We start from the raw sequence: 13802 nt of genomic DNA on the forward strand, positions 1-13802 counted from the left end.
GAAACGATTTTCTCCTGCATCTTTTGAAAAAGGTGCTCATCAGAAAACAGCCTGTCAAAGCAGCACTCCTCCGATGTCCCGTTGTGAAGTTTTTACATAGAAGGAAAACATTTCTTCCATTTCCGAGCACAAATAGTAAAAAGTATGGACCCTGAAAGCACCCTGAAAAACTGTTTTCTTCAGTCACATTCTAACGTTGTAGCGTCGTCAGAACAAGATACTCAGCCTGTACAACACCCAATTCACTCCTCGTTCATTCGCCCCCCTCCCTCCGCGAGGGTTCAGAGCCCCACAACGCCACGGCTCGCACAAACATCAGTGCTGGATTCCAGAGGGCAGAGCACCGGCCGGCTCCAGAAAAGCGGAGGGCAGAAACTGGCGAGTATCATGTGAAGAGAAACTGCCCAATTGTAACTAATGTTGTAGCACGCCCACAGGCCTGGCAATGTAGCAATCGCTTTACGCGTGGGGTGACCGACGCAAACCCCACTCCTCGCCAATTTCCCCAGCCTCTGAGCTCACTTCCTCTCGCAGGCGGAGCGGCGGCCAGCCGGAGGGGGGGGAAAAAGAGCAAAGCGTGCTTAGCGCATCTGGATAGTAGGAGCTTCATCATGGCCAGCAGCTACCTTAAGCCGAAGGAGAAAACTCTGCAAAGCCTACGAGATATTGCTTGTCGCCTTCGGATTCACTCTATTCGGGCAACTTGCGCTTCGAACTCCGGGTAATCGAAGAGAAGGGATGCACTTCACTCGCTTTTCTGATATTCCCACCATTTTCCTGCGCCGGGGATTGTATTTTCTTAAATTTTGTTTCTAAATGTGATCATGGGGACGTTTCCTGGTACAGTATATTACCCTCCTCTCTAGGTTCGCTTACGGGGAGAAGGCGATGAAGGTATAATATTGGGTTCCAATCTCAGCAGGGCTAACTAGAGGTTTCTGTCAATTGAGATGGTGAAGGCAAGAAATGTTCCTAATTAGTTTTCAGAAATCCATTAATTTGAATCGCTCCTTTCTAGGTCGGCTGATAGCTTTACTTGAAGTTCGTGTGCTACTGTAGTCTCATTTAACTAGTCTTCCTCAGTCTATCGGTGATGTTGTGAGGCCTATCAGTATAGTTTTTATTGCTTCTGGTGAGCACAAGAAGTCACGAGGAGGGGGGTGTCTTTTAACTGAATTTATGCTCTGAATTGTACTTTTCAACTCTAATCGCAATTTTGTATCTCTCTGTGGGTAGCTCCTGCTGAATTTTGGTCTCTCTTCCTTGTGACCTTGCAGACACCCAACATCATGTTGCAGTGCAGCAGAGATCATGTCTGTGTTGTTCTTTCATACCATGCGCTACAGGCCAAATGAACCAGGCCACCCCAGCAACGACCGCTTTGTGCTCTCTAAGGTGAGAGGAGGAATATGGGGGAGGTGGTCTTTGGAGGATGGGACTTGGATTGTAATGCTCAAGTAAGGCCATAGCTTATTTCTTCCTGGCTGAGAGTTCGACTCAGTTCTTTCTGCAGCACCACATCCCAGAGTAATCTTCTTAAAAAGTAGAGCGATTACTATTTAACGTTTGCGATGGCTACTTTGTTTGCTCCTTGCAGGGTCATGCTGCGCCTATACTCTATGCTGCATGGGCAGAAGCTGGTTTTATCAAGGAGCCTGAGCTGTTAAATTTGAGGAAAATAGACTCTGACCTGGAAGGTCACCCAACTCCTGTAAGTACTCTTCTGAGAATAATGCTGGGAAATTTGGGGAGCTTTGAAAAAAAAATAACGACCTATCAAGTCAAAATTTATACATAAATACATACATATATAAATCTTAGTGTAAATAGTTTTTTAAAATTAGTTCTACAAGATCAGCTTTTTAGGATGTAACAATAGTACTGTTGCTTCTTTCATGGAGACATCTGAAATTTGAAAGCCGTGACAGAAGTAATGGTTTCCACATGTGCTGTTGTGGATCACTGATGCAAAAACTTAACGCATAAAATTGGCCTTGTTCTACTGTGCAAATTAATATTAAACATATGGTAAAACTGGGATTTTATGATAAAATTCCAAACTGGAATATATGCTGTTGAAATACAAAGGCACTAAAATGAGGTGTGTATTTATATATTTAGATTGGAAAAGATCCAAATTTGATCTCTGTCCAGAACAGATCTCATAAAGACTGTTTTCAATGAAATAATTGTGTCGGTATTTATTCTGTTTGTAGAACTCTTTTCTTTTTTGCTTAACAGAGACTTCCTTTTGTGGATGTGGCCACTGGTTCCTTGGGGCAGGGTCTGGGAGCTGCCTGTGGAATGGCCTATACAGGAAAATACTTCGATAAAACCAGGTGAGAAATCTGGCACAGGTCTACACCAGGGGTGTCAAACTCGCAATGTCATGTGACATGTCGTGATGTATCACGACTTTTTTTCCCCATTGCCAGCAATGGGTTGGGTGCAGTTTCACTATGACGCATCCGGCCCATGGGCCAGCAGTTTGACACCCCTGGTCTACACAATGAAGCCTGTTGCTTCTTTCACAAGATGTTTCTGGCCTCTTTTTTTGTTGTTGTTCGCTTGCTCTATTGTAAAGTCCACTGGGTCAGAGAATGGCAAAGAATGCATAGTGAAAGAAACTTATCACATACACACACACACACACACTTGTTGGGACTCTTGTGTCTTGCTGTCTTCTAGTTACCGAGTTTACTGCCTACTGGGTGATGGTGAATCCTCTGAGGGATCAGTATGGGAAGCCCTACAATTTGGGTCTCACTATCAACTGGATAATCTAGTGGCCATTATTGATGTGAACCGGCTGGGACAAAGTGAAGCAGCACCACTGGGCCATGATACAGATGTTTATCATAAGCGCTGTGAAGCCTTTGGGTAAGCATTGCTGGCTGTTTTTATCCTAATTCTAGGAGAACGTTTGCTGCTTTTTGCCCCAACCTTTTCCTCTTCTGCTAGATGGAATACCTGTGTTGTCGATGGTCATGATGTGGAGGAATTATGCCAGGCTTTATGGCAAGCAAGTCAACAAAAGGGGAAGCCCACCATGATTGTGGCCAAGACTTTCAAAGGACGAGGAATCCCAGGTGAAAGTAGTCTCTGAATCATGGGGATGGGAAAAGGTAATAAGAGTCCTTGAACGTCACTAACTAATATTCTCTGTTTTAGGTGTGGAGAATACTGACAATTGGCATGGAAAGCCCATTCCAAAAGACAAAGTGGAATCTGTTATCTCTACTATTCAGAGTCAAATCCAGACTAGTGATGTTTGCACTATCCAGCCACCTGCTCAAGATGTGCCACCAATCAGTATTGTGGATATCAGAATGCCTTCTTTACCTACCTATAATATAGGAGAAAAGGTACTGCATGGGCTGGGCAGATTTTTCTTTTAGTATTTGCAAATACTCTATTGTTCTTCTGTCCTTTTTGTGCCATGCATCTTTATCAAAAGGTCTGCATGACATGGATCTGATGCAAAGCACTCACAAATTCCAGATTTAATTTTTTTAAGTGGAAAACTTACCAACTTTCTTCTTCTCCCTGTACTCATAAGAAAAGGCTAAAGGAGTAAAATCCATAAGAATGTTCTATTCACCTTATTTATTGCTCACATATAGCTGACGTTTTCATAACATGCATCTTCAGTATTAATTTGGTCTTTGAGCTGAAATGGACTTTTTTCTTTCTGCTAGATGGAATACTTTCCTAACCTTTGAGGTACCTTTCTTTTTGTCGTCAAATCCAGTTTGATAGTACCCCTTATTCCATAGACAAACCCTGCAAAGGACCCAGAATAGTATGTGAATTAAGTAAGCTTTATGCATGAGAATAAAAGGCAAATTAGTATATTAGGTTGAAAAATGATAGCATATCTTATATCAGGATTTGCATTCATTTTTGGAATAGGGACTACACTTAACCAGGGGCACACACACAAAAATAGAGTTGGAATAAAATAGATGAGATCTGGACAAAAATGGGCTTTAATTAAATAAAAGTACTTTGATTATTATTTTCCATATTTGCAATGATTTCCTGCTTTTATGTAAAGATTAAGAGGGTCAGTGTATGGGATCCTGGAGGCATACCCAAAGTTTTTGAGGACTACATGCAACCCTGAGACTTAATTTATACAATTTAGATACTGTATAAATTTTAATATAATGTTTTTTCTCCCTTTCACCCCTCTCCTAGTACAGGAATTTAATATAAAATGCCTGTATTCTAATGTCAATCCTTCACTGCTTTTCATACAGTGACTTCTTGGAAGTTTTTCCTAGATAAAATAGAGTTTTTCCCAACTTGTGTCTAGGCATATGATAAGAAGAGTGAAGACGTTTGTAGAAACATAACATTTATCAAACGTGCTTAGATCATCCTTTTTACTTGGTGGTAAATTAAGTGACCTGCAATGGATTGTGATGGGATTTTCTTTTTTTGTCAGGTGGCTACCCGCAAAGCCTATGGTTTAGCCCTGGTAAAACTGGGAAAGACTGACAAGCATGTGGTTGTTTTGGATGGTGACACAAAAAACTCCACTTTTGCTGAGCTTTTCAAACAGGCCCATCCAGAACGCTATATAGAGTGTTACATTGCTGAGCAGAACATGGTGAGTCTGAAAATATGAAATGGATTGGTGAATCATGTGGCATAACCTGTTCCAATGACATGTTTGTGTTTGTGTATGTGCTGTAGGTGAGTGTTGCTCTGGGCTGTGCTGCTAGGAACCGCACCATTGCATTTGCCAGCACCTTTGCTGCCTTTTTCACTCGAGCATTTGACCACATCCGGATGGCTGCTATCTCACAATCAAACATTAAGCTCTGTGGGTCACACAGTGGGGTTTCTATAGGTATGTGCTGCCTGATATCTAAAGTTCTCTAATTTAATTATTATAATTAGACTTAAAATGTCTTATTTCTCCAGCAGGGTGAGGACCATCACCAATTGTTCTCTTTCCTGTTTATCATTACAGCAATCCTATACTATAAGATAGGCTGAAAGAAAATAACTTGACCCAAAGTCATCTAGTCAGCTTCTTGACTAAATGGAAATTTGAACATAAATCTTTATAGTCTTCTTCACTATGATGATCATGCTGGCACTTTCCTGTTTATTTACATAGCCCGCAGTTGATAGAGATATAACACTGTTATTAACTGAAAATCAAGAGTATGATATAGCAACAAATCTTGACTTTTTCTCAATTCATTTGGTTTTTCTTCCATTCAGTGATCTTAAACACACATATTTGGGAATCAGCTGCTTGGGCAGAATGCTGTGTTCTAAAGGAATGTTGGCTTTAGTAGTCCAAATACAACATGCTAATTCTAGGAAAAGTCTACTTTCATGTTTATGCTAGCTGTACACCAGAAGTAAAGACTGGTTATTATTAATAATTCAATTTAATGATAATAGTTAAGGTTTTATGTCAATAGTCTAAGATATAGGGAAATCAGAAGTTGTGCTTCTGATTGGAGTGCTTACAGAGTGTTTTGGGATTTCTGCTTTATTCTCTTTGCTGTTCATCTGCTCAAAATACCAAATGCCTGAACTCAGCTAGCTTTACCTAAAAGAGAGATTTTGATTTGTAAATAATGTGATTGGCCTTCTGTAATTTTAATAAAAGACTGAATTAAGCAATTATATGCTAAATCTCAGAGGCCTAATATTGGGAGGCATAGTTGGGGTATTCATACTCTCAAATGCATGGTATAGTTTTTGAATGCATTCTTTTCTGTGACATAGCAAGCAATTTATTCAACTGCTTCTTCATCCCAGGAGAGGATGGGCCCTCTCAGATGGCTTTGGAAGATCTAGCCATGTTCAGAACTATTCCAGGTTGTACTGTGTTTTACCCAAGTGATGCAGTCTCCACTGAGTATGCTGTTTGTTTGGCAGCAAACACTAAGGTATGTGGGTAAAAAATATTAACTTAGGTGTTGGTCTTAGCCAGTCAAGAGTGAGGTATTGTCATTAAATTAGGGAAGTACATTGCGGTGTGCTAGAGCAAGAAGCCACAATTTGCAACAAAGCTTCTTGCTCATAGCATTTTCTTTAACCCTGGCCCTCATTTTCTTGCAGGCTATTTAATTTATTTCAAGCTCTTTTACACCATTTGAAAACAAATCTAAGCTTTTTACAAAAGTTAAATTCATAATAATACATCAAGGCAATAACAGAAACATATTAAAACATTCAACAAATATATCCATGTATCCAAAAACAAAAGTTGTAAAACCCTAATTTGCATTAACTACATACATTCTAGATACATATTTCACAGAATCTTAAATGGCCAGAATTTCACAAGCTGGTTAAGGTTGTAGCAACTTTTCAAAATCAGTGTAGTTTCTTACTGATTGACAACCTAATGTTTTTGTCAATTTTATTTTTTATTTGAGATAATTAACATATATATTTTGTGAATAGTTCCTCAGGGTATTCTGTATAATTCTGAAATGGGATAGATAGATAGATAGATAGATAGATAGATAGATAGATAGATAATCTTTATTGTCATTTTTACTGTGGACACAATGGCACACATTAAAAATGAAATTTAGTTCCTTGCTCTCAAAGTGTACACATACATAATACACATTTAAACATCCTATATACAACATATATATAGACCTACACCCTTACATATAAGTAACATATAAATATTAATCATTGTCCACCTTGAATACATAACAGAAGGAGGAAGCTTTAGAGTTCACAAGGTTAATACTGTACGGAACAAAACTGAATGAATCTGGATGTTCTGCTTCAGATACCACGGAGCCTCCTCCCAGAAGGTAACAAGGAAAACAGGTCGTGAAGAGGATGTGTAGTGTCCCGGACAATCTTGTGGACCCTGCTCAAGCAATGCTTATGTGCTATGTCCTCGATGGAAGGGAGGGAACTGCCAATGATCTTTTCAGTCATCCTCACCACTCTCTGCACCGCCTTCCTGTCTGAAGCAAGGATACTTGTAAACCAGACTGTGATGCTGTATGATAGGGTGCTCTCGATTGTCCCTCTGTAGAAAGTGGTCAGGAAAGGGGAAGGAAGAGGTGCTTTTCTCATGTGACACAGAAAGTGCAGGCGCTGCTATGCCCGCTTCACCAGTGTCTCGCTGTTGAGCGACCAAGCCAGCCTACTTGTTAAGTGCACACCCAGGAATTTGATGCTGGTAACCATCTCCACAGGTGAATCATTAATGCACAGAGAAGTGTGGCTGTGCCTGCCTTTTCTGAAATTGAAAATGATCTCTTTGGTTTTTCCAGTGTTTAAAACTAGGTTTAAAACTTCCAGTGTGGTATCTTTAATTCTTTACTTGAATTATATGTCCTGTGATAGCATTACCCTAAAAAGTGGTTAAGATGCTTTGCATAAATCTAGCATGTTCTATATTGCTGTGCTTTTTAGATAACAATACAATTATTTAAAACCATTCTGTGTTCTATGGTGTTTGATTTTTGGTAAGATCTCTGTTTCTTCTTCTGAGTATTCATATTCTTCTTCCATATTGCTCCTTAGGGAATATGCTTCATTCGTACCAGTCGTCCAGAAACTCCTATCCTGTATTCTCAGGAAGAAAAGTTTGAGGTTGGCCATGCCAAGGTAAAGGATTTGAAACACATGATTTCTGGTTCTAGTTCAGCTTTCAAAGATCCAAAGGAAGAATACTGTATTAGGTAATTTGGCCTATAATGGTAGTGAAATATTTGAATGGAGTTGTATATCATGAACTGAAATGTGCTGGGAAAGAATTATGGCATCCAAATATTTTTTTCCAAGCAAATAGCTTGATTTCAGATAAAATAAGGAACACAGTCTTAAATTATTTAGAAATGCTATGAAATAATCAAAGGAGTTTATATACAGAAGAGCGATCCTATTTCTAAAGCTAAACCTTTAACATAGACTGGGCATGTCAAACTCGCGACGTCACGTGATGTCGCACAACGTATCACGACTTTTTCCCCATTGACCATCCTTGCCTGCCTGGCCAATCAAAAGGGAATATACAAGTTGTTGCATCAAGTACTGTAGTCTACCATTAGGTGGCAGAAGATGATTCTATTCTGACAATAAGTTTTTACTTATCCTAGCATCAATATACACTTTTGACAAATAAGAAGTGAGTTGAGTTCCTGTTTTTCCTAGCTGTAGAAATAAGTCCCTGGAATTTGGATTAAGTTTTAGCTCAAACAAAACAATATGAAAGAGACTGCATCCAGACAGCAACTGTTTAAAGGAAGGCGGTTTAGTTGTCTTGGGTGGAACAAGAATTTATTTTTCAATATTTTCAATTGTTATCATACGTAATTATTTTATCATCTTGGTGACTTGGAAGTGTCATTCATTTGGTGCACTGTATAGGAAAGTTGTAGTTGAACATGGATTGGGTGATAGATGTAGTCTTACCATTAAGAGCAAGTTGTTCTCCATATGTAGTGCACTTTCTCATAATTATGTAGAATTTAATCATGAGAAAACAGTTTCCTCTTGGATTGGATAATGCTCCTTTTTAGGGGTTTCAATGTTGCCGTATCTCTGCAGTAGAAATAGACAACCACCCACTTAACTGGATCAGTTGTGAACCACTAGGCCTCTTTAGGTAACCTTTGATGATGTGCATGGAGAATTCTTGGTAATGGGGTTTGCAAGCAAGCACATTAGAGGAAGGGTACATGTCAACGGTGGAGTTCTGCCTATTCTGGTATTTTCTTCATACTTGCTTGGAATACATTAATTCCCAGATCTAAAATACTCCCCTTTCCCTTATTTTGTACGATTGTAGTTTACTTTTTATGATTACTTTTTATAGGTAGTCCGTGTAAGTGATGCTGACAGAGTAACGGTTATTGGAGCAGGTGTCACACTTCATGAAGCCCTTTCAGCTGCTGATGAACTAGCCAAACAAGGTATTGGACACTGGAGCTTTGGAGATTATAAATCCAATTATATGTTGACTTGACCAGCAATTTTAATAGAATTATTTGTTTCATTCTTCTCATTAGTATTTTGTTTTCTTTTTCTAGGGATCTATATCCGGGTAATTGATCCATTTACAATCAAACCTTTGGATGCTGATACCATCATTTCCAACGCCAGAGCCACCGGGGGACATATCATTACAGTTGAGGATCATTACAAAGAAGTTAAGTAGTTAACAAAATACATTTTTAAGACATTCTTAGGAGAAATTGAATATGGCTAAAGATGCAGTACTCCAGATCCCCTATTTTAGTAACTTTTTTTTACAAACTAGTTTTGCCTCTGCAATTGCCAAAATTATTTTTTTTTTATTTTTTTTAATTTTAATTCCATTTATATCCCGCACTTCTCCGAAGACTCAGGGCGACTTACAAGCTTAGCAGTAGCCTTCATTCTATGTATATGCCTGCTTGTTAGGGCTTTCACACACCCCCTAAGCGGCATTATTACAAAGTCAGCTTAATTGCCCCCAACAATCTGGGTCCTCATTTTACCTACCTCGGAAGGATGGAAGGCTGAGTCAACCTTGAGCCTGGTGGGATGCGAACCTGCGCTAATTGCAGGAAGCTGGTGTTACTTAAGGAGGCATTAGCCCACTGCTCCACCAAGGCTATATGTTTATACTACCACTTTTTCATATCCTGTTCAATAGTTTAGAAACACCTACTGCTGTGCCTTGTAGAGAAAAAAATTATACATTGGGAGTACAACCTAGTATGGTGATTGATTGCCAGATGGCCAGTTTCTGTTAAGTCTTTTTATATTTGTGGGCTATTTGATGCCAGTTGGTGGGTCAGGCTGTAAATCCCTTTTCTCGTTGAGGTCCCCGGTGCAATGCGTTTCTTTGCATCTGGTCAACAGGCTCTTATAAACATGGTACCACACTTTTCAGCTTTAGCAGTATATTTCTGTCATATCATAAACATTAGGGGGCTACAGACAACCATTCATCAGCCTGCTTATCCACCATTTGGCATATGCCTGAAGTGTCACTAAACACAAGAACTCAAGTCTGTCCACACATTCTTTCTGCCCACCAAATGGTCGATTAGTGAACTGTCAAAAGTGAGACAATAGTCGGAATGGGACAACTTGCCATGGGACAATTTGACACGGGAGAACTCGAGAGAGGCACAAGTAGAATTACAGCTCATCCCAGCCTTGAGGACTACTAACTTGAGAATGGTCAAACCTAAAGTAAGACAAGGCCTGCTGCAAGCACAATTTCAACTGCTCTATAAAAGAAGCTATTTCTGTGCTTCTATCTGTTCATAGTCAGAATGCAAGGCAATGAATGGGTAAAAGAGCTTCTACTATACAGTGGAAAGAAAAATAGATGCTTTCCTTTGAACCTGCAGTGTCAAACTAGAAAATAAGCACATCTTTATAAATTCCTTAAGTTTTAATGTTTCTTGCAGTCCCTGTTTCTCTTTCTGAATGAGAAAGTCAAAAGGTAGATGTTTGCTGCTAAAATATGTAAACCTATTTCTTGATGAGTTTAATTCATAAAAGGAAGCGTATATGTAACTTTGTAACTTTGAGTTGCATACAAAATACATGTACTTTGTAACTCAAACTTTCATATGAAGCTGTTAAAGGGAGCAGATTGTACCAAACATGCTCTGAGTGAAAATCTCCATTTATGTCCATCCCTTTTTCCTTTTCTCTTTAGGTGGTATTGGTGAAGCTGTGGCTGCAGCTGTCTCTGGAGAACCTGGTATTTTAGTCCAGAGTCTAGCTGTGTCAGGTGTGCCTCGGAGTGGAAAACCTGCTGAGCTCTTAGATCTCTTTGGGATCAGTGCAAAACACATAATAACAGCTGTGAAGAGCACCTTTGCCAATTGATTTGACAGGGATGAAGTAAAGAAAGGTTATGAAATTTTGAAAATGGATTCTGAAGAGCAGGGTGACAGCTGCTTGGTTCTCTAGGTAGTCAACCAAAAGTAACCCCTTATGATTCCAAAACCTGCAATGTTTTAACTTTTAATTTTTTGACAATTGCAGTTAATCTTAATTTCATGGGTTTTGGACCAGATTCTGAGTGCAAATAAGCTTAAAACTTTTATAACACAGTTCTCATCCCATCAGTATATCATTTCTTCTTTTTTATCTGTAATTGCACATTAACTGGATCTGAATATTCCACATGGACCAATAATGCTCATGGGAGTTTATGGTTACCTTCTCTTGTTTTTGATTCCTATCCTACTTGACTTTCTCCTCTTCAGCCCGACATTCCAAAACTGAGTTGGGTAAATTTTCCATGGGCTATTTCCTGCCTGAAAAAGTTAACGCATAATTAGTTTTTATTTAACAAAAATGCAAGTACCTCTTTTGGGAACATGGTCATCTGAATTCTTCAAGTATATATTACTAATGGTACTGTCTTAAAATGTCTGGTATAATTATTAAGTATGGAGTGGTTCCAAGGAGATGCAGGCTTAAGTCCAGCTTCCTCTACAGCAGCTCACATGATTTGGGTCCATTCATACTCTCTCAACCCATCCTACCTCACAGGTTGTTGTGGGGAAAATGGAAACAGGAAGCTGCTTATATGCTGCTATTAGTTTCTGAAGGAAAGGAGATATAAACTTAACAAATAAGCAGACTTAATTGTGACCAAGATGTTTCTGTCTTACATGTGCTTTTACTGCCATCAAGCAAATCAATAAACTCACTTTATTGTGGAAGATTTGTGTATTCATATTGGAAATACTTAAGAAAATGTGTGGAATAGTGTGTAATAATCTTTAAGAACGAGTAAGATTTTACGTGCAAAATTATTACAATATTTTGATTTTTCCTTTCTCCCTAATAGGAACCTCATATTTCAGTCCAGCTTTCTAAAACCTGATTTATCATGAACAAATGTATACACTGTTTCCATTTGACTTCCTCAAATGGGAACAGCAAACAAATTATGCAAACTCTTTAACTAGTTAGAAGCCATATTCTGAACTTCTGATTACTGTTATTAATGGACTAGCAGCTAGAGCACAGTGCACTGAATAAAAATAGTGGAGAATATACAAAGCACACTACTGTAGCTCGTGATATTTACTTGACTCAATTTTCTGGGTTTGCATTACGAACTGAACCAAAAGCTAACCACGTAGCTTGGGACTACAAAGCTAACTTGTGATTGTACAATTTGTCATACAATCTGTGTACCTCAAAAGGCAGAAATCATTAACCAATTTTGCATGATAAAAACACAACTACAAATTATGCAAGTGGAGCCATGTCCAATTATATTATGGATAATAAATGTACATATCATAAATGTGGCTTTCTAGACCCTTTTTTCTTTTGTATACCTTGTCAGTGGCTCCCAACCTTTTCTATACCCAGCACCCCTAGAATGCTTCTGATATATTCTTGCTCTCCTTACGAAAGTTCGAAATAACAGCAATGAATTAGCATATACACTATAATTTTGAAAACCCAAGTTTTCACACTCCCTGGAATATTGTCTTGCACCCCTGGTTGGGAACCCCTGCTCTATGTAGTATTGACGCTGTGACTATTAAAGGTTATGCTCTTAAAGATGTTAAACTACTGGTGACATACTACATGATGCACACTACTATATATTTAATACGGTACTTCTGGCTTGATGCAAATCTGTTAGGATAAAATGTTGAGTAGTTTGAGGTTCTGTATGTTGTGCTAATTCATTCACTGGCTTACACTGTGCAAAGCCAAGCAATTAGGCTAGCAGAGTTAACAATTTTTCTGTTGTGACTACACAATTCTCAAAACATACACTTGCTGTTATGCATTCTTCATTCTTTATATTTGTGAGTGGGGAATTATTTCCTTTCTCCTGAATTTTCCAATTTGTGAAAACTAATTAAGTAAAGGTATGTTTAATGTGGAGAGCAAGGGAAAGATCAACTTTGCCAATGCGTTTTACAGAAAGCACCTTTTCAAAAGCTAGGAGCGCATAATAGTCATTAATCCTTTGTACTGTACATGTTTTTTTGTAGTATTTTAAAGCTCTACTTAAGAGGAATTTGTATCGAAAAGAACATTTCGTTAATTACACAAAAAGTCACAAGATCAAAAACTGGAAGCTTCAGTTAAAACTCCAGATGTGCGCCTTGATCCTAGACGAGTTTACACAAAGTAAACCTATCTTCGGCATCTGGAAAACATTAAAAAAGCCTTGACACGCTATAACCCGTTTACTTCAATGAGGCTGCTCCTCTCCCTAATTAGAGTCGTTTACCATTCCCTCACCTCGCCCAAATTTTGCAGGACAGAAAGCAGCACAAATTTGCTTTCCCTAAAACCTGTTGCAGAAGTTAATCTGTTTAAAGGTGGTGTCTCATTGGATAACAAAACTGCCAGTCATTCGATATTCTTGCCTTAGTCCGCGAACCGTTAGAAAAAAAAAACAAACACGAGGCAGGGAGAGAGGTGGGATAACAGCTTTTCCAACCGACAGCTGAAAGGTGGGACTTACTTACTTTAGGGAAGTTCAGCCAAACAGAAAGCAGGAGGGGCGGGATTTCGGGCTCTGTCATGCTTTCTTAACCTATCGGGATGAGAAAACGGCGATTCTGTTAAAAAAATAAATAAATCCTGTCCAGTTAGAGCTGCCCATGAGTGTCGGAGACCAATCAGGTTTCTCGCTTCTCGCTCTATACGTCGTATAACGGACAGCAGAGTTTCTCGCTTAGGCGCGCGAGGAATTTCAAACGTTCGGGGAGGGGGGGGGAAAAGGAGCGGGGCTTATAAAGAGGATGGGCGGGGTCGGATGAAAGCGAAGCACATATTTCATTGGCGGCGGTGACTGGAGGGAC

The 13802-nt window shown here is 39.1% G+C and overlaps 1 protein-coding gene across 1 annotated transcript; it reads left to right on the forward strand.

Annotated features, from left to right (window-relative positions):
- Positions 1-574: 574 nt before the first annotated feature.
- On the forward strand, positions 575-12277 carry TKTL1 (transketolase like 1). The gene is made up of 14 exons (XM_083351590.1): positions 575-721; positions 1278-1395; positions 1598-1711; positions 2242-2339; positions 2689-2880; positions 2962-3089; positions 3172-3365; positions 4451-4615; positions 4702-4858; positions 5788-5918; positions 7531-7614; positions 8825-8921; positions 9039-9156; positions 10665-12277. Exons 1-14 carry the CDS (start codon positions 612-614, stop codon positions 10837-10839), a joined length of 1881 nt encoding a protein of 626 aa, XP_083207716.1. The 5' UTR covers positions 575-611; the 3' UTR covers positions 10840-12277.
- Positions 12278-13802: the final 1525 nt, after the last annotated feature.

This window comes from Vipera ursinii (genome assembly GCF_947247035.1).
Source record: "Vipera ursinii genome assembly, chromosome: 2".
NCBI classification, from domain to species: domain Eukaryota; kingdom Metazoa; phylum Chordata; class Lepidosauria; order Squamata; family Viperidae; genus Vipera; species Vipera ursinii.

Bases quoted from the DNA above. Each gene is read 5' to 3' on its own strand.
- TKTL1 (XM_083351590.1), top strand. From the start codon at position 612: ATGGCCAGCAGCTACCTTAAGCCGAAGGAGAAAACTCTGCAAAGCCTA. The intron at 4,859-5,787 runs GTATGTGCTGCC...TCTTCATCCCAG, and splicing joins ACACAGTGGGGTTTCTATAG to GAGAGGATGGGCCCTCTCAG. The intron at 7,615-8,824 runs GTAAAGGATTTG...TACTTTTTATAG, and splicing joins TTGAGGTTGGCCATGCCAAG to GTAGTCCGTGTAAGTGATGC.